This window comes from Scyliorhinus torazame, chromosome 9 (genome assembly GCF_047496885.1).
Source record: "Scyliorhinus torazame isolate Kashiwa2021f chromosome 9, sScyTor2.1, whole genome shotgun sequence".
NCBI classification, from domain to species: Eukaryota; Metazoa; Chordata; class Chondrichthyes; order Carcharhiniformes; family Scyliorhinidae; genus Scyliorhinus; species Scyliorhinus torazame.
In genome coordinates, this window is record NC_092715.1 from 59400427 (window position 1) to 59427182 (window position 26756).

The 26756-nt window shown below is 46.3% G+C and overlaps 1 protein-coding gene across 1 annotated transcript in view; it reads right to left on the reverse strand.

Annotated features, from left to right (window-relative positions):
* LOC140429232 (thrombospondin-4-like) overlaps positions 1 to 26756 on the reverse strand; it is a 162999-nt gene that overhangs the window by 75714 nt on the left and 60529 nt on the right. The window contains exons 4-10 of the mRNA XM_072515983.1: positions 25832 to 25934; positions 19317 to 19399; positions 15290 to 15341; positions 13052 to 13239; positions 12731 to 12868; positions 3507 to 3584; positions 1593 to 1745 (exon numbers count right to left, since the gene is read on the reverse strand). Coding sequence (XP_072372084.1) covers positions 1593 to 1745; positions 3507 to 3584; positions 12731 to 12868; positions 13052 to 13239; positions 15290 to 15341; positions 19317 to 19399; positions 25832 to 25934 — 795 coding nt within the window. The remainder of the gene's footprint in view (positions 1 to 1592; positions 1746 to 3506; positions 3585 to 12730; positions 12869 to 13051; positions 13240 to 15289; positions 15342 to 19316; positions 19400 to 25831; positions 25935 to 26756) is intronic.

Here is a 26756-nt window from a genome sequence, read left to right on the forward strand (position 1 = left end):
AACACATTTATCAGACAGTCTCGGGTCACAAGCCTGAAATGGACCCGCCTGTGGCTCAGTGTGTTAACCCGATGAGTTGCTGAAACCCATGGGGCTACAATCGTTTTCTCGGTTTCAGTACCCCCTAGGTTAGGGTGGGGAAGAGCAGTCAGGGTTCCTAATTCCCGTGACCCCTGTGAAAGCGAACCATTTATATCGGCAGTGGCTATGAGCAGGATGGAGCTGAATTGGGACGCTCCCCTCAGTCGAATAGCATCTCATGACAAACTTTGACAAGATGCTGGAGGACAACTGGACGGCAAACCTGATCAGGGAGTCAACATTGTAGTCAGTTGTATTAATAATCATTTCCGGAGACGGAAGGAGGAAACAGGAAGAAACAAACCTGGGAATCTGAGTACAAATGAACACAGCGAGTGGTGCAGTTACACTTGAATAAGTTATGTATTGTTAAATGATTATTAATACAACTGACTACAATGTGGAGTGTATGCAGTGCACCCCCAATGACTAAACTGAAGAAAATGTAATGCACTGTACCCCATATTTTCTTTAATTCTTTTATGGGATGTGGGTGCCCCTGGCTGGGCCAGCATTTGTTGCCCGTCCCTATTTGCCCCTGAACCGAGTGGCTTGCTGGGCCATTTCAGAGAGCAGTTCAGAATCAACCACATTGATGTGGGTCTGTAAATAAAAGCAAATGACTGCGAATGCTGGAATCCGAAACAAAAACAGGAAATACTAGACAATCTCAGTAGGTCTGACAGCATCTGTGGAGAGAGAAGGGAGCGAACGTTTCAAGTCTGGATGGCTCTTTGACTTGATGTGAGTCTGGGTGGCCATACCAGGTAAGGATGACAGGTTTCCTTCCCTCAAGACCATTTGTGCACCAGATGGGTTTTTGACGAACAATTGACAATAGTTTCATGGTCATCATTCGACTTTTAATTTAATTTAATTCAAATTCCACCCTCTGCCATGCTGGGATTCAAACCCGGGACCCCAGAGCATTACCCTGAGTCGCTGAATCTCTAGTCGAGTGACAATACCACCTCCCCCTAACGTACCAGATTATTTTAGTTCTGGGAAGGTTAATTACAAAACACTGTGTTGAGTCCCTGAAACTGAACTTGTGACAGAATGTCTATTCCACAATTATCACAGAAGATGCCAGAATTAGATGGTGGAAAATTTCCACTGACCCAAATACTCTTAGTCACAAAGGTTTGCTTGTAATGACCCACTACTAGATACCATTAATTGCTGTACACACTTAAATTAATTCAGAATGTCAGAACGATTGGGCGAACTCACTCGAGGCCATGCAACATTCACTCATTAAGGCTGCTTCTTTCGCACAGCAGGTAGAATCGGCCCTTTTGTTGGTTGTACCCCAGCCAGTTAATCTCCCGTGGCCTTGAAACATCCAACATCGTCTCTAATTTCCCAGTGCACTGAAGCATCCAGTTTCAATTGAAAAAGAAACAGATGGCATTAGATCTGACTGAGTCAAGGGGCGCTTTCTGTCACTGCATTACCAGCCAGCCCATAGCACTCAATGCCACTCATTCACATAGTGCTGTAACACTCACTGTACACAAAATGATGCCATCCCTTTCCATGAAGCACTGTGCGTTTGTGTGGCAGGGGTTCAGGAGCCTGTTGCTGCAGCTCTTCTGTTGCTTGCAGCCCCTCTGTTGATCTCCAACATAGCCAGTCTGACATGCCCCACAGTGGAACGATCCCTATGACAATCAGCAAATAAATTAGAAATCTAGTAGGCAAACAGACTGAACACCGCCCACGATGCTGCATATTTTATTTTCCAATGATGATACTGAGCAAAACGGCAATTTACTGAAAATCAAACCATTAACATGTCTCCTTTTATATGAATGGATGGGTTGTGCATTCAGAGATCAATCCCCCCCCCCCCCCATTTTAGTTAGCAGATGGTGAAGGAGGCAGAGAGTCAATACACAGCAAGAAGAGAGTGATTGTTAGGGCAGCACGGTGGCGCAGTGGGTTAGCCCTGTTGCCTCACGGCGCCGAGATCCCAGGTTTGATCCCGGCTCTGGGTCACTGTCCGTGTGGAGTTTGCACATTCTCACCGTGTTTGCGTGGGTTTTGCCCCCACAACCCAAATATGTGCAAGGTAGGTGGATTGAACACTCTAAATTGCCCCTTAATTGGAAAAAAATGAATTGGGTACTCTAAATTTATAAAACAAAAGAAGAGTGATTGTTACATACGGATGAAACAGCATCGAAAGTACAGGAGAGACGTAGAGACACCAAACAGGGTAAAGAGTGTGAGATATGAGAGAGGTTAAAAGCAACGCAACATAGAGAGAAACAATATTACGGGAGGGAAAGAGTGAGGAACATCGTATGGATGAGACGGGGAGTTGTTGGGGGAGAGGGGAGCAGTAGCTACAGCACAGGAGAAACGCAGATTTACAGTACAGGTGATAGTGAGAGAAACCATGATGGATAAAGGTTGTGAGAGAATCACCATACAGGAGGGAGTGTGAGGTCCAATGCAACAGATAGAGAGACTGACAAAATAGAGGGGAGAGATGATGCAATATCATACAGGAGGGCCGGGGAGATAGAAACATAGGAACATAGAAAATAGGAGCAGGAGGAGGCCATTTAGTACTTCGAGCCTGCTCCGCCATTCATTATGATCATGGCTAATCATCCAACTCAATAGCCTAATCCCACTCTCCTCCCTATTCTTTGATCCCCTTTGCCCAAAGTGCTATAACTAACTGGATACAGCATAGTACAGAATTTGATACATACTCAGGAGAGACATATTTCAATGGTGTTGTCAGACATTGCTCCTGGATCCATATCCGGAAGATCCCAACTCTCACAAAGCAAAAGCCTGGAGGATCCAAAACTCTCCCTAAAACAAAAACCCCAAAGATTGCGATCTCTCCCTGAACAAGTATCTCAAATACTTGTGCCTGTGCTCCAAACCCCAAAGATCTTGATCACCCTTTGCTGCTTTTCTGTCTGCTCTATCCCCATAACCCCATTAATTATGGCCAATCCACCTAACCTGTGCATCTTTGGATACAAAGAATCAATTTAGCATGGTCAATCCACCTCCTATCGCTTCTTGGCCTTTTGGCTAAGATCAAGTGTAGCGTCAATCCACCTAACCTGCATCTCTTTTGACTGGAAACCAGAGCAGCCAGAGGAAACTCACGCAGGCATGGGGAGAATGTGCAAACTCCACATAGACAGTCACCCCAGGCTGGAATTGAACCCGGGTCTCTGGCGCTGTGAGGCAGCAGTGCTAACCATTGTGCCATCGTGCGACCCAAATCAATTGACACCATTGCTACCTATCTGCTGCTGACCCTCCTAATCCCGGAGTCTCAATCCTGTTGAGCAGCCTTTTATATGGTAGTTTATCAAATGTTTTCTCAGACTTCAATAATCTTTTAGCAATCTTTTGAGTGAAAGTGGAAGCGGTGTTGTTAGGATGCTTACCATGGCATTAATGCACTGAGAATTTTCCACACAGCCTCCATTCCTTCCATCGCTGCATTCATCTACATCAATGCAGACCTGTTTCGGATACATTTCATTATGATTAATGATACTTCACAGTCCTCCATGACCTTTATTTCCTCGACTCCTAGCATTCTTTAGTTTAAATCAGTAAACCGTCACCTATTTACACTGAGCTGTAGCTGTTCCTGCTGCCCCTTCTGCTGCTGTGCTTGTAGACAAGTGGGAAAGTCCTTCCGCAAATTCACTCATTCAATTCTGTTATGAACGATTTGGGGTTTGATTTGATTGGGGTTTAAAATAACTTAAATGGCTGCTTGAAAATACCACCGATAAGAATTCAACACAAAGGCCTTTCTTTCATTGTATTAATGTTCACAAAAAAATAGATGTGAGTAAACAGGTGAAGTCCGGTCCTTGCCAGTAACAAACTTTGCAAACGTTTGTGTTGCTACTCTGAGACTTTACGCCATTGTCAACTCTGCTCACAAATATTAATTTAAATTTTTTTTTCACATGGCTAAAAAGGGAATACATTAGTGTGCTTCAATGCAATTTAGTAAATTCACAGTGCAATTAGAAATGGTTTACCAAAGGGGGGGGTGAGGCAGTTCCTGGGTGAGTTGAAGTTTCCGAAGGTGGAGGAAGGGTTGGTGGAGGGGTTAGGTGCCCCGACCGGGGTTGAAGAAGCAGCAAAGGGGCTGGAAGCCATGCAGTCGGGTAAGGCCCAGGGACAGGACGGCTACCCAGTGGAATTTTACAAAACGTTCTCCGAGATGCTGGGCCCGCTACTGGCGAGGACATTTAATGAGGCAAGGGAGCAGGGGGTTCTTCCTCCGACAATGTCACAGGCCTCGATCCCACTGATCCTGAAGCAGGAGAAGGACCCTGAGCAATGTGGGTCATACAGGCCAATCTCCCTATTGAATGTTGATGCCAAACTGTTGGCAAAAATCTTGTCCCCAAGAATAGAAGATTGTGTCCCAGAGCTGATAGGGGAGGACCAGACGGGGTTTGTTAAATGCAGACAGCTAACGGCCAACGTCAGAAGGCTCTTAAACGTGATCACGATGCCCCCAGAGGGGAGGGAGGTGGAAGGTCGCGATGGACACAGAAAAGGCCTTTGACCGGGTGGAACGGAACTATTTGTGGGAGGTGTTGGGGCGGTTCGGGTTTGGGCGGGGCTTTATTGATTGGGTTCAGTTGTCTACCAGGCACCGGTGGCGAGTGCCCGAACGAATCGGTTGACGTCGGACTATTTTAATTGCACCGGGGGACTAGGCAGGGATGCCCCCTCTCCCCACTGCTGTTCACTTTGGCCATAGAGCCACTGGCGATGGCGCTAAGAGCTTCAAGGAACTGGAAGGGGTTGGTCCGAGGGGGGGGTAGAACACAGGGTCTCGCTATACGCCGACGACCTGCTCCTGTATATTTCCGACCCGTTAAGGGGGATGGGAGAGATTATGAGGATTTTAGGGGAATTTGGACGGATTTTAGGGTACAAACTGAATACGAGGAAAAGCGAGATGTTTGCGATCCAGGCATGGGGGCAGGAGAGGAGATTGGGAGAGCTGCCATTCAGAGTGGTGGGAGGGAGTTTTTGTTTTTGGGAATGCAGGTGGCACGGAACTGGGGTCTGTTACAAAAACTAAATTTGACCCGGCTAGTAGAACAGATGAAGGAGGACTTTTGAAGATGGGACATGTCCCGCTGTCACTGGCAGGGAGAGTACACACCGTGAAAATGATGGTCCACCCGAGGTTTCTGTTTGTTTTTCAGTGCCTCCTCATCTTTATCCCAAGGGCCTTTTTTAAACAGGTAAACAAGGTGATTTGGGGTTATGTGTGCCCGGGTAAAACCCCGCGAATGAAGAAAGTGTTGCTGGAGCATGGCCGAGGGGAGGGTGGGTTGGTGCTGCCGAACTTTAGCAACTATTACTGGGCAGCAAATATAGCAATTATTAGGAAGTGGGTAATAGGGGGGTTCGGAATGGGAACGAGTAGAGGCGGCATCATGCAAGGATACAGGTTTGGGGCATTGGTAACGGCATCTCTGCCGTTCTCGCCGGCCCGGTACTCCACAAGCTCGATGGTAGTGGCGGCCCTGAGAATCTGGGGGCAGTGGAGGAAGCATCCAGACACATCCAGAGTGGGAATTTGGAATTTGGTGCAGTGAGGTAATTCAGTGCAGAGTGGGAGAAGGTGCTTTTTCCCGACTGTTTTGTTCTCTCTCTTTCTTCTGGCCTGTAACTTTTAATCTGCAGGGAGAGAACCAGAGAGCATCTGAGTACCTGGGGAGGTAAGTGATTTTTATTTTTATTACCTTTTCAAATTGTGGGGGGGGGGGAGGGGGGGGGAACTGAAGTGACATCACAGTGAAGTTGTGACCTGATTGGTTGGTTGGGAATCTACACTAAATTTAAAAATTAAGCATTGTTAAACTAATTAAATATAATTACTTAATTACTTAATCATAATTTAGAGGGGTATCTAAGCCAGAGGTTTGAGAGTACTGTATTTAGCTTTCACATTTATAGCAGAAATCTAGTGCTACAAAACATATAGTTAACAGTAATTTTTAAAAACATTTTAAAAAAAATTAATTTACTAATTAATTGACGCAATGTGAATTAGAGGGGTGCAGTGCTCTGACTGTGAGATGTGGCAGGTCCGGGAGGCTTCCAGCGTCCCGGATGGCTTCATCTGCAGAAAGTGCACCCAACTAGAGCTCCTCAGAGGCCGCATGGTTCGGTTGGAGCAGCAGTTGGATGCACTTAGGAGCACGCAGGTGGCGGAAAGCGTCACAGATAGCAGTTATATAAATGTGGTCACACCCAAGGTGCAGGCAGAGAAATGGGTGACCACCAGAAGGGGCAGGCAGTCAGTGCAGGAGATCCCTGTGGATGTACACATCTCGAACAGGTATAACCCTTTAGATACGGTCGGGGGGGATAGCCTATCAGGTGAAAACAGCAGCAGCCAGAGCAGTGGCACCACGGCTGGCTCTGATGTTCAGCGGGGAGGGTCAAAGCGTAAAAGACTATAGGGGACTCGATAGTCAGGGGCACAGATAGGCGCTTCTGTGGACGTGAAAGAGACTCCAGGATAGTATGTTGCCTCCCTGGTGCCAGCGTCCAGGATGTCTCTGAACGGGTAGCGGGCATCCTGAAGTGGGAGGGCAAACAGACAGAGGTCGTTGTACATATTGGTACTAACGACATAGGCAGGAAGGGGCATGAGGTCCTGCAGCAGGAGTTCAGGGAGCTAGGCAAAAAGTTAAAAGACAGGACCTCTAGGGTTGTAATCTCGGGATTACTCCCTGTGCACGTGCCAATGAGGCTAGAAATAGGAAGATAGAGCAGCTAAACACGTGGCTAAGCAGCTGGTGTAGGAGGGAGGGTTTCCGTTATCTGGACCACTGGGAGTTTTTCCGGCGCATGTGTGACCTGTATAAGGACGGGTTGTATCTAAACTGGAGAGGCATAAGTATCCTGGCTGCGAGGTTTGCTAGTGTCACACGGGAGGGTTTAAACTAGTATGGCAAGGGGGTGGGCACCGGAGCAATAGGTCAGAAGGTGAAAGCATTGAGGGAGAACTAGGGAATAGGGCCAGTATGGCTCTGAGGCAGAGCAGACAGGGAGATGTTGCTGAAAACAGTGGGTCTGGTGGCCTGAAGTGCATATGTTTTAATGCAAGAAGTATTACGGGTAAGGCAGATGAATTTAGAGCTTGGAATAGTACTTGGAACTATGATGATGTTGCCATTACAGAGACCTGGTTGAGGGAAGGACAGGATTGGTAGCTAAATGTTCCAGTATTTAGATGTTTCAGGCGGGATAGAGGGGGATGTAAAAGGGGTGGTGGAGTTGCGCTACTGGTTAGGGAGAATATCACAGCTGTACTACGGGAGGACACCTCAGAGGGCAGCGAGGCTATATGGGTAGAGATCAGGAATAAGAAGAGTGAAGTCACATTGTTGGGGGTTTACTACAGGCCTCCCAACAGCCAGCGGGAGATAGAGGAGCAGGTAGGTAGACAGATTTTGGAAACAAGTAAAAACAACAGGGTTGTTGTGATGGGAGACTTCAACTTCCCCAATATTAATTGGGACTACTTAGTGCTAGGGGCCTGGATGGGGCAGAGTTTGTAAGGAGCATCCAGGAGGGCTTCTTAAAACAATATGTAGACAGTCCAACTAGGGAAGGGACTGTACTGGACCTGATATTGGGGAATGAGCCCGGCCAGGTGGTAGAAGTTTCAGTAGGGGAGCATTTCGGGAACAGTGACCACAATTCAGTAAGTTTTAAAGTGCTGGTGGACAAGGATAAGAGTGGTCCTAGGCTGAATGTGCTAAATCGGGGGAAGGCTAATTATAACAATATTAGGTGAGAACTGAAGAACCTAGATTGGGGGAGGATGTTTGAGAGTAAATCAACATCTGACATGTGGGAGGCTTTCAAATGTCATTTGAAAGGAATTCAGGACCGGCATGTTCCTGTGCGGAAGAAGGATAAATACGGCAAATTTCGGGAACCTTGGATAACGAGAGATATTGTAGGCCTCGTCAAAAAGAAAAAGGAGGCATCTGTCAGGGCTAGAAGGCTGGGAACAGACGAAGCCTGCGTGGAATATAAGGAAAGTAGGAAGGAACTTAAGCAAGGAGTCAGGAGGGCTAGAAGAGGTCATGAAAAGTAATTGGCAAATAGGGTTAAGGAAAATCCCAAGGCTTTTAACACATACATAAAAAGCAAGAGGGTAGCCAGGAAAAGGGTTGGCCCACTGAAGGATAGGCAAGGGAATCTATGCGTGGAGCCAGAGGAAATGGGCGAGGTACTAAATGAACACTTTGAATCAGTATTCACCGAAGAGAAGGAATTGGTGGATGTTGAGTCTAGAGAAGGGTGTGTAGATAGCCTGGGTCACATTGAGATCTAAAAAGACGAGGTGCTGGGCGTCTTGAAAAATATTAAGGTAGATAAGTCCCCAGGTCCGGATGGGATCTACCCCAGAATACTGAAGGGGACTAGAGAGGAAATTGCTGAGGCCTTGACAGAAATCTTTGGATCCTCACTGTCTTCAGGTGATGTCCCGGCAGACTGGAGAATAGCCAATGTTGTTCCTTTATTTAAGAAGGATAGCAAGGATAATCCAGGGAACTACAGGCCGGTGAGCCTTCCGTCAGTGGTAGGGAAATTACTGGAGAGAATTCTTCGAGACAGGACCTACTTCCATTTGGAAGCAATTGGACGTATTAGTGAGAGGCAGCATGGTTTTGTGAGGGGTGGTCGTGTCTCACTAACTTGATAGAGTTTTTCGAAGAGGTCACAAAGATGATTGATGCATGTAGGGCAGTGGATGTTGTCTATGTGGACTTCAGCAAGGCCTTTGACAAGGTCCTTCATGGTAGACTGGTACAAAAGGTGAAGTCACACGGGATCAGGGGTAAGCTGGCAAGGTGGATACAGAACTGGCTAGGTCATAGAAGGCAGAGAGTAGCAATGGAAGGATGCTTTTCTAATTGGAGGGCTGCGACCAATGGTGTTCCGCAGGGATCAGTGCTGGGACCTTTGCTGTTCGTAGTATATAAAAATGATTTGGAGGAAAATGTAACTGGTCTGATTAGTAAGTTTGCAGACGACACAAAGGTTGGTGAAATTGCGGAGAGCGATGAGGACTGTCAGAGGATACAGCAGGATTTAGATCATTTGGAGACTTGGGTGGAGAGATGGCAGATGGAGTTTAATCCAGACAAATGTGAGGTAATGCATTTTGGAAGGTCTAATGCAGGTAGGGAATATACAGTGAATGGTAGAACCCTCAAGAGTATTGATAGTCTGAGAGATCTAGGTGTACAAGTCCACATATCACTGAAAGGGGCAACACAGGTGGAGAAGGTCGTCAAGAAGGCATACGACATGCTTGCCTTCATTGGCCGGGGCATTGAGTATAAGAATTGGCAAGTCATGTTGCAGCTGTATAGAACCTTAGTTAGGCCACACTTGGAGTATAGTGTTCAATTCTGGTCCAGAAGGATGTGGAGGCTTTAGAGGGGGTGCAGAAGAGATTTACCAGAATGTTGCCTGGTATGGAGGGCATTAGCTATGAGGAGCGGTTGAATAAACTCGGGTTGTTCTCACTGGAACAACGGAGGTTGAGGGGCGACCTGATAGAGGTCTACAAAATTATGAGGGGCATAGACAGAGTGGATAGTCAGAGGCTTTTCCCCAGGGTAGAGGGGACAATTACTCGGGGGCATAGGTGCGAGGGGCAAGGTTTAGAGGAGATGTCTGAGGCAGGTTTTTTACACAGAGGGTAGTGGGTGCCTGGAACTCGCTGCCAGAGGAGGTGGTGGAAGGAGGGACGATAGTGACATTTAAGAGGCATCTTGACAAATACATGAATAGGATGGGAAGAGAGGGATAAGGACCCAGGAAGTTTAGAAGAGTTTTGTTTAGACGGGCAGCATGGTCGGCACGGGCTTGGAGGGCCGAAGGGCCTGTTCCTGTGCTGTACTTTTCTTTGTTCTTTGTTCTATATGAGAGTGGCGGGAGCATTGGTCTGGGCTCCAATCTGTAACAATCATCAGTTTGTATCGGGAAGTCTGGATGGGGGTTTCGGTGGTATTTTCCCTATCTGAAGGATTTAGAGGAGAAATTTGAACTGCCAGCAGGAAATGGATTCAGATATCTGCAGGTACGGGATTTTTTGTGAAGGCAGGTTTCGACCTTTCCGCTCCTACCGCCACGGGGGATACAGGACAGGGTACTTTCCAGAACGGCAGTGGGAGAGGGGAAGGTTTCAGATATTTATAAAGAACTCATGGAGTCGGAGGAAACGCAGACAGAGTAGCTAAATCACAAGTGGGGTGATGAGCTGGGGCGGGGGGGGGGGGGGGGGGGGGCGGTAGGTAGAGGTAGGTCTTTGGGCGGATGCGTTAAGCAGAGTCAACACGTCCTCATCATGTGCCAGACTCAGCCTGATTCAGTTTAAGCTTGTCCATCGGGCACACATGACGGTGGACCGGATGAGCAAGTTTCTTGGAACAGAGGACAGGTGTGCGAAATGTGCGGGAGGGGCAAGCAAACCATGTCCACATGTTTTGGGCATGTCCAAAGCTTTGGGGATTTTGGCAGGGGTTTACAGAGGTCATGTCCACGGTGTTAAAAACAAGGGTGATGCCGAGTCCAGAGGTGGCAATGTTCGGAGTGTCGAAAGATCCGGGAGTCCAGGGGGTGAGAGAGGCTGATGTCTTGGCCTTTGCCTCTTTGGTAGCCCGGAGAAGGATATTGTTAGCGTGGAGGGACTCAAAGCCCCCGAATTCAGAGATCTGGCTTCATGACATGGCTTGGTTTCTCAGACTTGAGAAAATAAAGTTGGCCCCAAGAGGGTCAATGCTCGGGTTCGTCCGGAGGTGGCAGCCATTTGTCGACTTTTTGGGAGATAATTAACTGTCAGCAGAGGTGGAGGGAGGGGGCGGGTGGTGCGGGTGAGTTAGATTATTGTTTAGAGGAGGTGGGACTTGTGAGGGAGGGAGGTGGTCTTTGCACTATGTTTATATTTGTATTGTTTACTGTTATTATTATAAAATTATAAATGCCTTAATAAAATGTTTAAAAAAAAGAAATGGAAGAGCAAGGGGAAGCGAACAAGCTTTTACAAGTATCTCAAAGTTTTAAAGCAGGCACCTGTTGCTTTCCCGTGGAGACTCGCTAAATTCTAAATCTACTTAGCTGTGAGCTAGAGAGTGAAGAAAAAGGGTACTGAACATTTTTGTTAAATTGATGATATTTTCATGCGACCATTTAAGAATCATTTGGTAGAACAGAACTTGAGTATTGCTGAAAAAGACATGTTGTCAAAGCTTTTCATCTTGCACTCATCAGGCCATTTGCAAGAATACCAAATTGTAACGGGAACAACAATTTACACTGCATCAGAAGAGAGTGCTGATTGGTTGGCAAATGGATTCTGATTGATAGAGGCATGTCTACGGAGAATGCACCAGTTAACTGATAATTGATAATTAACTGCCACGTTTTCTTTAAATTCAAAACAGGCAGGCTGACTCTGATTGGTCAAGGAATTGACCTGGGGGAATGAACCAGTGAATGGCTGACACCTATTTTGTGTACTTGAAAAAGGCACAATGTGTGTAAATGTTATTTTTTGCCTGCAAAGGTTAGAACCCCGTGTATGAACATAATTTGCTTTTCAGTGATGGGCAAGCAAGGCGAGTGAGTGGGCCGCATGAGTGGCCGTCCTTCATCTCAGTGGACCGCAAGATTGAAGTTGGGTATGTTCACTAACAATGACCCCATGAATAAGATTAAATACATTTAATACATGCTGAATATTTCATAATGAGTTATAGAAAATGCTTAATCATTTATATATTAATAGAACTGTAATAAATTTCAAATGGTAAAAACAAAATAAATATTTAGACTTTGAACACAGAGGGAACTGCCCTGCCCCAAGGCTGACCACCCAGGGAGCCTCCGATCACCGCCCGCAGGTACTGTTCTGCTTGGTCCCTGTTTGTGGGGACCAGTACTGAACAGCTTCCGGCCAGGGCCTCCTCGCGAGGCCGATAGATGCCGAGTGGCCGTGTGATCCAGCAAAGGCAGAGATAAGTCAGCTTCTACAATCGCGAGATCTGGTTAGATCTGTCGGGATCTACCGGTCGCATCGCATCACCGTTCAGGCGCAACACGGCCAGTAGCTCGCGCCCTTGATTTCTAATTTGTCCTTAACTCTGACTCCATTCTTCATTTGTACCTCAATCTGCAAGGCTGTTCCCTGCACTCTTCTCTCATTGCTTAGCTAATTCCACTACTTCACCCTTTCTTCATGCATATTCTACACTCTCTCTTGGTTAATTTGCCTCTTTTCAGTCTCATTCCCACTTCTCTTAATCTCAGTACTTACCTTCATTTGAACCGCATTCTCTACCTTCCTGAATTCCCCATTCTTCTGACATCCATCGTCTATGCTACCTTGACTCTCACTCCTACCTCCTCTCACTCTCACCTGCTCTTGACTCTTATTCCAACCTCATTCTTACTTTTGTGACACTTTCTCTTGACTTTCGTTCCAACCACCTTTGACTCTCCCTTCCACTTCTTTCTGCCTCTCATTTCCTATTCTCTCTTGGCACCCGATTCCCACATTGTTGTGTTTGTAAGTACGGCTTCCATTGCCTACCTGTTTATTTTGAGTTGCATATTCCAATCCTATCCCTTGGACTCTCTTTCCTGTATAACCTGCTGGGCAATCCTCACACATGAAGCCGGGGAAAGTATTCACACAGCGAACTCCAGAAGAACATGGACTCACCTGACACTTCAAGGGGAAATTGAGAATAAGGATCAATGCACAGAAATCAAGATTAGCCATTTCCAAGATAAATACAAGCAAAGATTTACAAAAAAAATCTATTAATTTTGTTTAGCTGTAAAGAAGAATGAAACTATTGCAAAATAAAATGTATAGAAATCCATCACAGCTTTTGCCTTTGTACTTTACCTCATCCACATCAGTACACCGAATTCCATCACCTACAAATCCTGCAGGGCAGGGGCCGCATCGGAAACCATTCTGAGTTTCAGAACATTGCACACCTCGGAAACAAGAGTGAGTAGTACATCTGGGTTTAGGAACGGTGGGGGTCACAGGGGGTTCAATGTCTTCCTCCGAGTCGATCAATCCATTCCCTAAAATAGAAAATTTGGGACTACAGTAATTGATAGGTGGAACTCCGTTATGGGTCTGCCCGAGTGTCAGATAAGCCACTTTACTTATATTGATGCTGCAAACCAGGTTGGTAGAAATATATTTGGCCTTGCTCCCATTTTTGTTGAAGTATAAGTGTCACATTGATGCTGAACGATGTTTGGATTTATGCTACACTCCTCATATTGAAACATCTCAAAGTGGTTGGTGCAAATGCATTATTTTATAAAGAGCACTGACTATTGCCATGTAGGACTAACGCCCATTGACTATGTCGGCCCGAATTTTGATATTGTTACTTGCAAATCTCTGAGAAAATAACTTGAAGCATGACAGCAGCATATTCCATTTGCACATACATGAAAATGTAAGGAATTCTATATAGTGACTGGTACCAGACATGGACAACAGTACTGAATACTTGTAGTGGAAGAATATCATAGAAATAAATAACTTGGTGTGAACCTTGAGGATACGTAATGAGGCTTGGTTGAGAGCTCAGACAACCATTACTCTTGCTGAAATTGCTGCGCTCCAGAGAAAACACTGCTTCAGTAAAAGCTCTGGCTCTCTGATCTCAGTGGTCTCGGTGAGGAATGCCCGGCTGAGGCTGCACTTAGCTAATTTCCTGCACGGATGGGCTGAACTCACCAGTGCAGCAAGAGTATGTGCGGATTCAAAATGATGCACCGATCTTTCAAACCCTCTCAGCCACCCCACCGCGGCTTCCGGACTCCCCCCCCCTCCACTACACCCAGCTTACCTCTTGGGGGTGTTGAAGCCACCCTCACCCCACCTTTTATGTGGAAGGCACCCCAGGTTTGATCCCTGGCATGGGAAAGCTGGCAACCAGGTACCTTGGTACTATGCCTATGCCAGCCTGAAATGCCACTGAGGCACCCTGGCAGTGTCAGTATGGTATTGCCAGGGTTCTTGGGTCGCAGTGCCAAGGTATCCAGGTGCTAGTGGGAGTACCATGGTACCACTCTGCCCAGAGGCCAACCAGTCAGGGGTCTCTAATCACTTGGGAGACCCCCAACCCCCCCGCCCCCAAGGTGCCATTATACCTGGTCACCATTTGTGGAAACCAATGCTAAACAGCGTTCTGGCGAGGTTTCTCAGGTGAGGCATTTAGAATCCCGGAGCCGGGAGAATGTGGCGCAGACAATGAGGGCGAGATCCAGATCGCGACGTCTCACAACATCTCGTTAAATCTCATGAGGTGTTTGAGCGTCGCAAATCTCAAGAGAGGCGTTTACCAGGTTGGGCACGACGAGGCCATTAAATCCCGCCCAAAGGATCTGGTTGATTGACACTTTTATAGCCTTGTAGTGAGATAACTCTTCTTCACATTGTGGAAAGTAATGAATGATAACATTAAAGTTTTTTTTATATCTACTGTCATTATGGAGTTTATTGGTCCTATTCAGGTTGTAATGGGAATGGGATCAATGGGAATGGAAATGTTATAGCTTGGCCTGGGGTTGCAGTTCTATGGGGGATGGTGAAAGGACTTGGCATCGGGGCTAGAGAGGCCATCGGAGACCGGTTGCAGGGTATAGCCTGACAAGGGGGCATGAGGTTGCACAGATGGGGCATGGGTAGTGTGTAGGGGGTGCGGTGGAGGGGGATGGCCTGGAGAATTGTTTACTTTTTCTGGGACTAAGTCCAACAGCAACAAGGCGAGACTTTTAAACATGCCCATCTCAGCATGCAGCATCCCTGGTGACTGCCTCTGAACTTCTTCCCGGCTGGCCCAACTCCAACCCGCCGTTGCCCGAGGCAATGTAGATTCCGCCTTTGTGGGTACTTTCTCCTGAGGCAGGCACATCAACCCATCAATTTTCCTGACTCCTGCTGCACACCTCGAGGATGAAAGTCCAGGCCTATATCAGAGGTGTGCGGGAGAGGAAGTTTAAGAGGAGCAGTTGTAAAAGTACCTGAAGAGGTGAAAATCCCTTGACCTTCATATTAAATGTTATTACATTTCAAGGTTACAGTTAAAAACAGAAGAAGCTTCAGAATGCTCACCACATGCCTGACACTCTGCAATGGTGTGACGCAGCAAAGTGGTTTCTGCCACCTGGAGAAACAAAATGCAGTTTTAGCAACATTAAAGTTCAAGTAATAATAAGATGGAGGTTGTTCTTTGGTAGAAGTTTTTCGGGGATCAGGAGCAAGAAATCAGGCTTCGTTCTCCTGTTCTGCTGAGCTTTGTGCGAAAATGTGAAGTAAAATGAGAGGCAAATCATGGGCTATCTTTCACCTGCCTATTGGTGGCCAACTGAAGGTTGCAGCAAACCTCTGGATAGAATCATAGAATTTACAGGCAGAAGGAGGCCATTCAGCCCATCAAGTCTGCACCGGCCCTTGGAAAGAGCACCCTACCCAAGCCCACATGTCCACCCTATCCCCCGTAACCCAATCCAACACGTTTTGAACAGTAAGGGCAATTTAGCATGGCCAATCCACCCAAGCTGCACATCTTTGGACTGTGGGAGGAAACCAGAGCACCCGGAGGAAACTCATGCAGACTCCGCACAGACAGTGACCCAAGCCAGGAATCGAACCTGGGACCCTGGAGCTGTGTAGCAACTGTGCTGACCACTATGCCACTATGCTACCGTGCTGCCCATCAACAAACTAACAAGACTTACTTTGGGAGCTTTTCTCAGAGGCTATCACTTGTTCTTGCAATTGTAGACAGGTCCAGTGAGCGTACTTTCTATTCCTTTTGCACTCCATGGGTGGTTTGTTTCAGTGCATGGCCGCTTTGATTTTTGTTTGCACAGCGGTTTCACAAGCACGGCTGCTTAAAGGGTCCGAACTGTGTGCGGCCTGCACAGGGACAATGCAGCACAGATTTGGAAGTGACAAGTACCATCATGAGCAAGTGAGAATGCAGCCCTAGAAATGGCTGTGTGGAGCTTCCCTCAGGCAGCTTGCTGTAAGAGCTGGAGCTCACACAGTCCGATGACACATAATAAAATATCAGAGCTTCACTGTGAGATCAATTGCCATTTGATTTGAGCAATGGAGGCCCTTACTGAACTATGTACAACCAGTGCCTGTGGGTTTACTTACCTCTAGCCATATGATTGGTGGAACTGTTGATTACCGGGGAGGGCAGGGGGTGGTCTCACATTACAATGGGGGAGGGGGGAGGGAATGGTGTGTATAAGAGTATAGCCCCCATTTCCCCCTTCACGATTATTCAACCATGGCTGGAAGAGGTAGAATACTGCACTACAGGCATAACCTAGATGTTCTGCTCCAGAAAACGGCATGCAAATCCTCGGCTACTGCATATGCTGCCTCTTTAGAAATAATTTGTTGAAACAATTCTTACTGGCTAAAGGTCAAAATTCTTATCTTTGCCAATGTTGTTAAAGCTGTGAATAAACGTTGGCCGGAATTCTCTAGCCGTTGGGATTCTCTTTTCCAGTGCACCCCCGCCTGCGGGATTCCGGGCAGCATGGTGTGCCTTCAATGGGATGTCCCATTGGCAAGCAACGGGAAGGGAGAATCCCGCTGCCAGCAAGCGGCGCGCTGTCAAGAAACATGTGGCGGGGGAGTGGAGAATACCGTCCATGATATTCACCCTCTTCAAACCTCTTAACCCATGTGAGATTTATCCTCTTCACTTGTTCTGAAATTTTGTATTCACTGAGCACTGATCTTTCTTTCTCCCTTTAACACCCACTGATATCTTACTCTTCGGCCATTACTGCACCTTCTCCTGCCATGAACACATCCTCTGTCCCACGACCCACACCATCTTTGTAGCAATCTCTCCGAGCTCCCACCAAACACTGACCTTCGATCCTGCTCCAGCTGCTCCGCCTCCTCTTCTCTGATATATAACTCATCACATTTCTCCCTCACTTCGAGTTTTTCCAGCATTTTCTGTTTTTATTTTACATTTCTAGAATCCGCTGTATTTTGCTTTTATTTACCCAGAATGATGCTGCTGACTGAAATTATCACCTTAAATATCATTTTTCCAGCCCTATTTTGCTGAGATTCGCCATGATCCAGCCTTTTGACAAACACTCGTGCGGCAGCAGATAGCTGGACTTTGAGTGGGCCCGATCTGCATATTTGTAACAGCTTGGCACATTGCATAAACTAGCTCAGTTTTCAGTTAGTAACACCTCCCAAAATAGGGACTTAGGTGCTGGTTAGATTTCCTGAAGAAAGATGTTCTGGGAATGCACTCAGGAAATTAAATTGCGTCAGATTTTATGTCTCACTTAATCAGTGTTAAAAGTAACACATGAGAGAATTTTCAGCAGCATGTGTATAATCTTGATTGGATCCTTCCTGTTATTGAACACTAATAGAATGGTTACAGCACTGAAACAGGTCATTCAGCTATCCATGCTGGCTCTCTGCAAGAGCAACTCACCTGTTGCCATTACCCCCACTGTTTCCCCATATCCCTGCAAAATGTTTTTCTCTTCGGGTGCATTCCAATTCTCTTTTGAAAGCCATGATTCAATCTGCTTCCTAATAACTTAGTTCTGCACGCCAAGCTGGCTGCTTCTCTCTCCATCAGCTTCTATCCTTTGTGTAAAAGGGTCAAGACCTGGGTAGTCACAAAAAAAGAGCATCTACCAGATTCAAAGAGGGAATGAAGGGTGTGTTCCCATGTGGTTGCACTCTGGGCCTCTGCTTTGTGAGGCACACAGCTGTCCTAATGTAAGGGGCTGAATGTTCGAGCCCCAGAGGGGTCGAGACAAAGGCGGACAGATGTCTGAATTTTTTTATTTATTTATTTTTGTTCATGTACAGGATGTTGGTTAGGCCGCCATTCATTGCCCATCCCTAATTGCCCTTCAGAAAGTGGTGGTGAGTTGGTGAATTAGAAGGCCGGCCAGTGTGACAGCTTCCTGACCCCATTGCCAACGCCTTGGGTGATATAGACTGGGGCACAGGAAGGCCAGCTGTTCCAGCAGTCAGGCAGTCGATTAGATTTGTTAAGAACCTTGTGAAAGTAAAGTAAGGAGGCCGACTGGGATTTTCCAGTGGCCTCCAGTTTACAGAGGTTTCACTTTAACTGTCTGGAAGATTGTATTTAACGGCAGGATGCCAACAAAATTATCAGGCCTAAAGGTCCTTATTATTGGCCTGGGTGGAGGTATATACAAAGGCTGCCCTATAAAGGGACTCCCCACCCCTCCCCAGTGGCGACCTGGCTTTTTGTTTAGTATTTTCTATTGACATTTTAAGAATGTGGTTGAAAAGTCCTCCAGCCTCAAAAGCCTCTCTGTCACCCTTTGTTAGACAGAGAAGCTTTCTCCATTCCAATTAAGGGGCCATGCACGTTAAAATCTTGACTTTAAGCAGTTTCCCTCCGGTGACAGGCACGGGACCCGAAAACAACCCTGACTCCTGTTTCTCACCTCCGCGGGGGGTGATTCAGCCCAAGATCTCAAAACCTTTCCTAATGTAGATGCCTAAAATTAAAATCCGCCACCATCCTGCTACGCTGTCAATGTCAGCCCAGGGGAGTGAACCAGTAGGTTAGACTGGGAGCCAGTTGAGTCTTGGATTCCTTGAGCCTTGTAAGGGGGTGGAATCTCCACCCACCCCTATCAGGGCAAGTGGTAGAGGCATGGGCAGGGTCAATTTGGAGGACTGCCAACATCAGAGGTTTCAATACCATCAGCTTCCCATTAGCTGGTTCCTTCATCAATGAGAGTAGGCATATCAAGCAGCTAAACTATAGCTAGGGACACACTCAAAGATTTGTAAATGGTCTGCGTGCAAAGGGCAGTTCTTTCACTTTACAACCTTAGATCAGATACAGCCCATCATATTCACAACCTCCTCAGCAGGTGAAGACTCAACATGCATCTCTAGTTGCACAGGTACATGCCACGGCAGTCACAGTAGGGAATCTAGCTCATTGTTAAATCTGCCGGGGTCAGCGGTGGAGGTTGGTGGTGGGCACAACCCAGCACTTACATTGGCCATTTACAGACACATGGACCCGAAGCTGCTGAAAGACATATCTTAAGGACAAAAAACTTGCAGAGTGGGAAATTTATGTTACCTGTTGTCTGAGAAGCTGTTTCATTTCTTCAAGTATCTTGTTGAGTTGTGTCATCTGCGTAACCAAATGTTTTCCTGTATCACCTATATAAAGATAGTTGGTTATCTTGGATTCCTATTTGGGGTAGAAACTGATGGAGATCACAAAGATGATGATGATGCAGGCCAGCCTTGCATAGAAATCTCCAGCCGCCTCCATCACAGCACCCAATTCCCACCAAGCCAATCAAAGTACAATTCCAGCCTCGTTTTTAAAAAAAGAAACTGACCAATGCCTACATGTTTTTGCGCCCCCAGTTGATCTTATAACTGAACGGGAAGATCCCAGAATAGAATTCTAGCTCAAAAGACAGTGGGCAGGATTCTCCTTTCTGGGGACTAAGTTCCCATGCCCGCCGGAAAACGGGCGAGAATCACTCTGGACTTTTTCCTCGAAGGTCCGAGGCGGTTCTCCGTTTTCAAGGGGGCGAGCAGGGCCCCGGCGTGCGTCCCGCAGCTCCGGCTGCCGCCGGGGCCCTGCAGTTACACCCACGCGGCCGGCCGTGGGTGCAACTGCAGCCCCCGATCGCAGGTCTGGCCACCATGGAGGACCCCCCCCCCCCCCCCCCCCCCCGGAGTCGGATCCCCCCGTCCCCCCGCCAGGACGGCCCCCGCAGCCAGAACGCCGAGGTCCCGGCGGGTGGGACCACATGTGAACCACGTCGGCAGGACTTGGCCCGTCAGGCGCGGAGAATCCCCACGGAGGCCGCTATCAATGGCCCCCCGACCTGCGCTGCGTTGCCTTTGGCGGGTCTGCAGAGAATCGCGAAAAAGCCGTCGAGCCGGATGTCTGGGCGCGATTCCGGCACGGAGGGTCGGAGAATTCCGCCCTGTACCTTTTATTTATTTTCATAAAACGTGGAGGAACAGAGGCACAGGACCATAAATTAGTTTGAACAAGGAAAAAATATTTATTAAACATGAAGAAATTGGATTATGTTGCAATACCCCTTTATTCTCCCTTCGTTTAACAATTACACACAAGTTTTAGGATTAACACGGATTAGAAAGTACATCTTAATCTACAATGGTCTCATTAACACAAAGTTCATTTTACGCACACAGGATGACTGTCGCGAATCCATTCTCCACTCTGAACCCCCACCTGAATGTTTGTGTATGTTTCCTCAGAATCCCTGGCCCCCTAGGTGATTGTCACATGAGGGTTTCCAAACTAAACTCCAAAAAAAATTAAAATCTTCTCTCATAATAATGCTTTTCCTGAGTGGTTTGCATTCCGAAATCCAGATCAGGTTTTTCAAATGATACTTTTAAACAAAGATTCCACTTTACTTTTAACAGTGAATCCAGCCCAAGATTTTATATCACCCCCTTTTAGATTTCCTTTGTCTGAACTGATTTTACACAAAATCTTAGATCCAGGCACCAGTTTCCATAGTTGTTTCAACTCATGTTCCACAGGCTGTAGTAAAATCTCACAATACTGAAAAGCACTTCAGATATCTTTCTGGCACCTCCGCCTTCTTCTCAACTCTGTCTGTCTTTATTTAACAGTGATCTGTTCCAGTACCTTTAACTTCAGACTCCTTGGAAACTTCTCTTCATTTCTCTAGTTTCCTTAACTAGCTGCTCTTCGGGTCTCAGCATTTGTTTTCTTAAGCATTACTCTACAGTATGGCTTTTCTTTTAGAAAAGCTGAGAGAGATGTTCCTTCTCTAGCCTTCCACAACAACTGCTTCAAGCAGAGCTGTGAGAGCTGCCTTCTCTTTAAACTGCCTATCTTCAACTGAAATCAAATTAGCTAAACTAAAACTTAAAGTTTGTCTACAAGACCCCAGTTGCTAAGCAAGACCCACAGGCTTATGCCTTTATTTATTCTTTGTGCCGTAACCCTCTCTAAGCACAATAGAAACACAGTTGGAAGTTAACCAGCCGCCATGCATGAATCTAACTATAGGTTTTATCCTTCCAGACACAGAAACATTAAATTAAACCCACTTAAAACTATACCGTTTTCTAATGTTTACCAATAGAAATCTAATTCTCTTAAAATTACTTTTGTTTTCCTAACAATGTTAGTTTTTAGTTGAAACAAAGGGCTGAATTTTCATTTTGGGACCCTGATGTAAGGAGCATTTTGGAGTTTTGACACTGCACAGCTTTGCACCTGACTTTGGAATGCAATTCTGGCAGATATGGCCAATCATTTTGAAGGATATGGCTACAGGACATGCTTGCTATGCAATTAAGCAGATGGGAACACCACCACTGGCAAGTGTGCCACCAAAACACACACCATCCTGACTTGAAACTATGTCGCTGTTCCTTCACTGTTGCAGGTTCAAAATCCTGGAACTCCCTAACAGCACTGTGGGTGTACCTACACCACAGGGACGGCAGAGGTTCAAGAAAGGAGCTCACCACCACCTTCTCAAGGGCAATTAAGGATAGGCAACAATGCTGGCCTAGTCAGCAGCGCTCACATCCCATGAAAGAATATCAAATAACATGCCGCTTGTGGGCGGGTAGTAATTTCTCCTTCACCTCCACAAATCTGCCTCAACAAAAATGGGCAGAGGCAGGAACATGTCAGTGACTCAGCACACCACTGTCCAATCTTTATTTTCCATCCGTCCAGCCTTCGGTACCGCCTCTGATGTGATTTGAAAATTCTGCCCTTGGAGTTTTTTGAATCCGGCATTTACAGAGCCCCGGAACAAACTCAGAATGGAAACATCGGATAAATTACAACAGAGCAGCTAAGTTCACCTACTGTGGCGTTCGACTGAATTGCATCACCATTTCCTGGAGCCTCTTTCTTTGTTGTGCCGTGTATTTGTAGCAGATATGAATGAGGAGCCAAAACCTGAACCTTCACCCCTCAATTCTGTTAATGGATCCACATACATGATATCTTTTTTTAAAAATTGGTAATCTCTTTGTTCTATTTTTGCTGGAAAAATGTTCTCCTCAATAATACATTAACAATATCTTAATAATAATGTTGCTCTATGGGAGGTTTGAGGATAAAGAAGGTGCAAGACAGGTGATGGTCACTTTTCTTTAGGTTAGGGTATAAAGAACAAAGAACAAAGAAAATTACAGCACAGGAACAGGCCCTTCGGCCCTCCCAGCCTGCACCGATCCAGATCCTTTATCTCAACCTGTCTTCTATTTTCCAAGGATCTACTTCCCTCTGTTCCCCGCCCGTTCATATATCTGTCTAGATGCATCTTGAATGATGCTATCGTGCCCGCCTCTACCACCTTCGCTGGCAAAGCGTTCCAGGCATCCACCACCCTCTGCATAAAAATTTTTCCATGTACATCTCCCTTAAACTTTCCCCCTCTCACCTTGAAATCGTGACCCCTTGTAATTGACACCTCCACTCTTGGAAAAAGCTTGTTGCTATCCACCCTGTCCATACCTCTCATAATTTTGTAGACCTCAATCAGGTCCCCCCTCAACCTCCGTCTTTCCAACGAAAACAATCTTAATCTACTCAACCTTTCTTCATAGCTAGCATCCTCCATACCAGGCAACATCCTGGTGAACCTCCTCTGCACCCTCTCTAAAGCATCCACATCCTTCTGATAGTGTGGCGACCAGAACTGCACAAAGTATTCCAAATGTGGCCTAACCAAAGTCCTATACAACTGTAACATGACCTGCCGACTCTTGTACTCAATACCCCGTCCGATGAAGGCAAGCATGCTGTATGCCTTCTTGACCACTCTATCGACCTGTGTTGCCACCTTCAGGGTACAATGGACCTGAACTCCCAGATCTCTCTGTACATCAATTTTCCCCAGGACTCTTCCATTGACCATATAGAGGGATATAAAACAAAGGTAGCTAAATGGAGTTGGGACACAGACAGCCTTTACTTAATTTTTTTTCTTTATTCATTGCCCATCTGTGACGGTATTTAAGAGTCAATCATGTTGCTGTGGGTCTGGAGTCACATGTAGGCAGGCCAGGTAAGGACGACGGATCTCTTTCCCTAAAGAACATTAGTGATCCAGATGGGTTTTTATGACAATCGCCACTCATTTCACGGTCATCATTAGACTTTTAGTGCCAGATTTTTATTGAGTTCAAATTCCACCATCTGCCCTGATGGGATTCGAACCCAGGTCCCCAGAGCATTTCCCAGGGTTTCGGTATTACTAGTCCAGTGACAATACCACTATATCCCCTTGAATGACCGAACAGACTCAAAGGGGCTAATTACCACCTAATACCTTCCCTCAGCTGCTGAATCACATCCTCCATGCTGAACACCAATTGGAAGAAGCACTGAGGGTAGCATGGGCACAGAGTGTACACTGGTTTGGGATTTTATTTTAATGTCCATCATCAAGACTGACTTGGTAGCACCACTACCAATCAAGTTATCAAGCTGTAGGCGGGCAGCACGGTGGCGCAGTGGGTTAGCCCTGTGCCTCACAGCGCCGAGGTCCCAGGTTCGATCCCGGCCCCAGGTCATTGTCCGTGTGGAGTTTGCACATTCTCCCTGTGTTTGTGAGGATTCCTGGGCGCCTGGCTAACTTTTGCTTCTGTGAGTCAGGCTTTAGAAGTAGTTTTTCTATATCTAAATGTTTCTTAAATGTTGTGAGGGTTCACGCTTCTACTACCCTTGCAGGCAGTGAGTTCCAGATTCCCACCACCCTCTGGGTGAAAAGGTTTTCCCCTCACACCCTCTCTGAACCTCCTGCCCCTTACCTTAAATGTCCCCTGGTTATTGACCCCTTCACTAAGGGAGAACGTACCTTCCTGTCCGTCCTAGCTATGTCCCTCATAATTTTATACTTCTCAATCAGGTTCCCCCCGAAGCCTTATCTGCTCCAGGGCAAACAACCCCAGGCCATCCAGTCTCTCTTGATAGCTGAAATGCTCCAGCCCAAGCAATATCCTGGTGAATCTCCTCCGCAACTTCCAATGCAATCACATCCTTCCTGTTGTGTGGTGACCATAACTTTGGCTGTGTGGTTGTTATGAGGAAGAAAGGTGTCAATACCAACAGTGTGGTCAGATGGGCAAGGAAATGGCAAATGAGATCCAATCCAGAGAAGTGTGAGACCATGCATTTGGGGAGTACAAACAAGGCAAGGGAACACACAATAAATGAGAAGCAGAAGGAAACAGACATCTCAGAGTGCACAGATTTCTGAAGGTAGAGGGACTAAATGCAAGGAGATTATGCTAGAACCGTATAAACCACGAGTTAGTCTGCAGCTAGAGCACTGCATCCAATTCTAGTCACTGCTTTACAGAAATAATGTGATAGGGCTATGTGAAGGGTGCCATGTAAAAGAATACGGCCAATATAAAGGGTTACAATAGCAAAAGAATTTATTTCAAAAGAATTTTTAAAGATTCAACTTTTTTAAAGGGCAGTGCCTAACGATACATCCTGGCATGCACAGACCAGGGTCTTTTATAGAAATAGGAAAATCCCCAATGAGAAAGACACACAATCAAAAACTGCACATCAGCACATTCTGTAGCAGACTTTCAGGAAAGAGAATTGGATTGGATTGGATTTGTTTATTGTCACGTGTACCGAGGTACAGTGAAAAGCATTTTTCTGCGAGCAGCTCAACAGATCTTTAAGTACATGGGAAGAAAAGGGAAGAAAAGAAAAGACATAATAGGGCAACACAAGGTATACAATGTAACTACATATGCACCGGCATCGGATGAAGCACACAGTAGGATTACAAAGTATACAAAGAATACAAAGTAGGATTTGATCAAATGAATTTATATTGATAATTTTAGCCCACTCTCAACTAAAATTTTACAACCGGGAACTGTGTTATAATCTTAAAAACGCAGACTCCTGACTGACAGAAACTAATACTCCATAATTGCCCCCAGACCTCAAACTCCTGTTCATTTACAGTCTAGTTCTTTGATAGGGAACACTTAGTGGACATCCATAAGTTTGAGGAATCATCTGAGGGATACTCCTGATCTGGAATTGTCCTGAAAAGGTGCCGGGATTATAATTCACCACAACTAGGGAGGGTTACGAGGAAATTTATGAGGATGGCTCCAGGACTGGAGAAAGTTAGCTATGTGGGAAGGTTGAATGGGCTGGGATTGTTTCTTTTGGAGCAGAGGATACTGAAGAGAGATTTAATTGAGGTGTCATAAAACTATGAGGGACGTGGATAGAATGGATAGGAAGGAGAGATCTGTCAGCGGACATCTAGAGCCATGGGTGGTGGATCTCAAGTTAGTGGGAGAAGGATTAGAGGGCAGTTGAGCAATTCTTTCGCCCAGATGGCAGTGAAGACGGGAATTCACTGCCTGCGAGACAGATACACTCATCACTTTAAAAAAACACTTGAGATTCTGTCATCTACAGGGTTAGGGACCAAGAGCCGGAGGGTGGCATTAGAGTGTTTAGCTCTCAGCCAGCACGGACTCAATGGGCTGTGTTTCTACGTTTCCTGGATGGCAGGTCCTCCCCGTTGCTTGTAAATGTCATTCTGTTTGCCAGCTTACCTGTAATTCCAGCAGAATCACTTTGCTGTAACATGCAATCCTGCAGTGCTGCTACTTTAGAGATAGGCCCTCCAAGAACAAGTTTCATCTCCTGAACACCATCCTGCAAAGGTTAAAAAAAAAAGTGGATTTTCAATAAAGTCTGGAAAGATATATTTTCAAGTGATGGCTCATCTCCTCAATATGTTTATGGTATGATACAATAGGAATTGTAAAATCAAACACATTTGTAGGGCTACAAGGAAAGAGCAAGGTGGGGGGGAGGGGGTTCAGTCGTGCCAATTGCACTGACACAGGCAAGCTGGGCTGAATGGCCTCCTTCTGCGCTGTATGATACCACATATTAAATTGGTCTAGTGATCATCACAGTGGATAAAAGAAGCGCTTTGTTGACCCTAGAGTCATGGGGCTGGTTTAGCACACTGGGCTAAATCGCTGGCTTTTAAAGCAGGCCAGCAGCACGGTTCAATTCCCATACCAGTCTCCTTGAACAGGCGCTGGAATGTGGCAACTAGGGGCTTTTCACAGTAACTTAATTGAAGCCTACTCATGACAATAAGCAATTTCCATTTCATTTCATGACAGCCACAGAAACCTGCATCTTCACATTTGCAGGATGAGAACTCAAAGTGTCGTCATGCTGAAGACAACACAGTGAATGCCAAGTTGGGGTTGAGGGAGGGGTGGGCATGGAGAAATTAAGAAAGGGGGGGTGGAATTGAGTGGAGAAGGCACTTTGGCCAAAAATAGTTTTGAGTAGGTTTGTGATAGTGAGGAGGGAGGTGATAAAGTGAAGGTAACTCAGCGGGGAGATTCCAGACAGCAGAACCGAAGTCACTGAATGAACCATCATCAGTGATCGAGAGAAGACAAGTGATGGAGGGAAACATTGGCAGTTTCATCGGCAATATTACTGCAAGGTCTG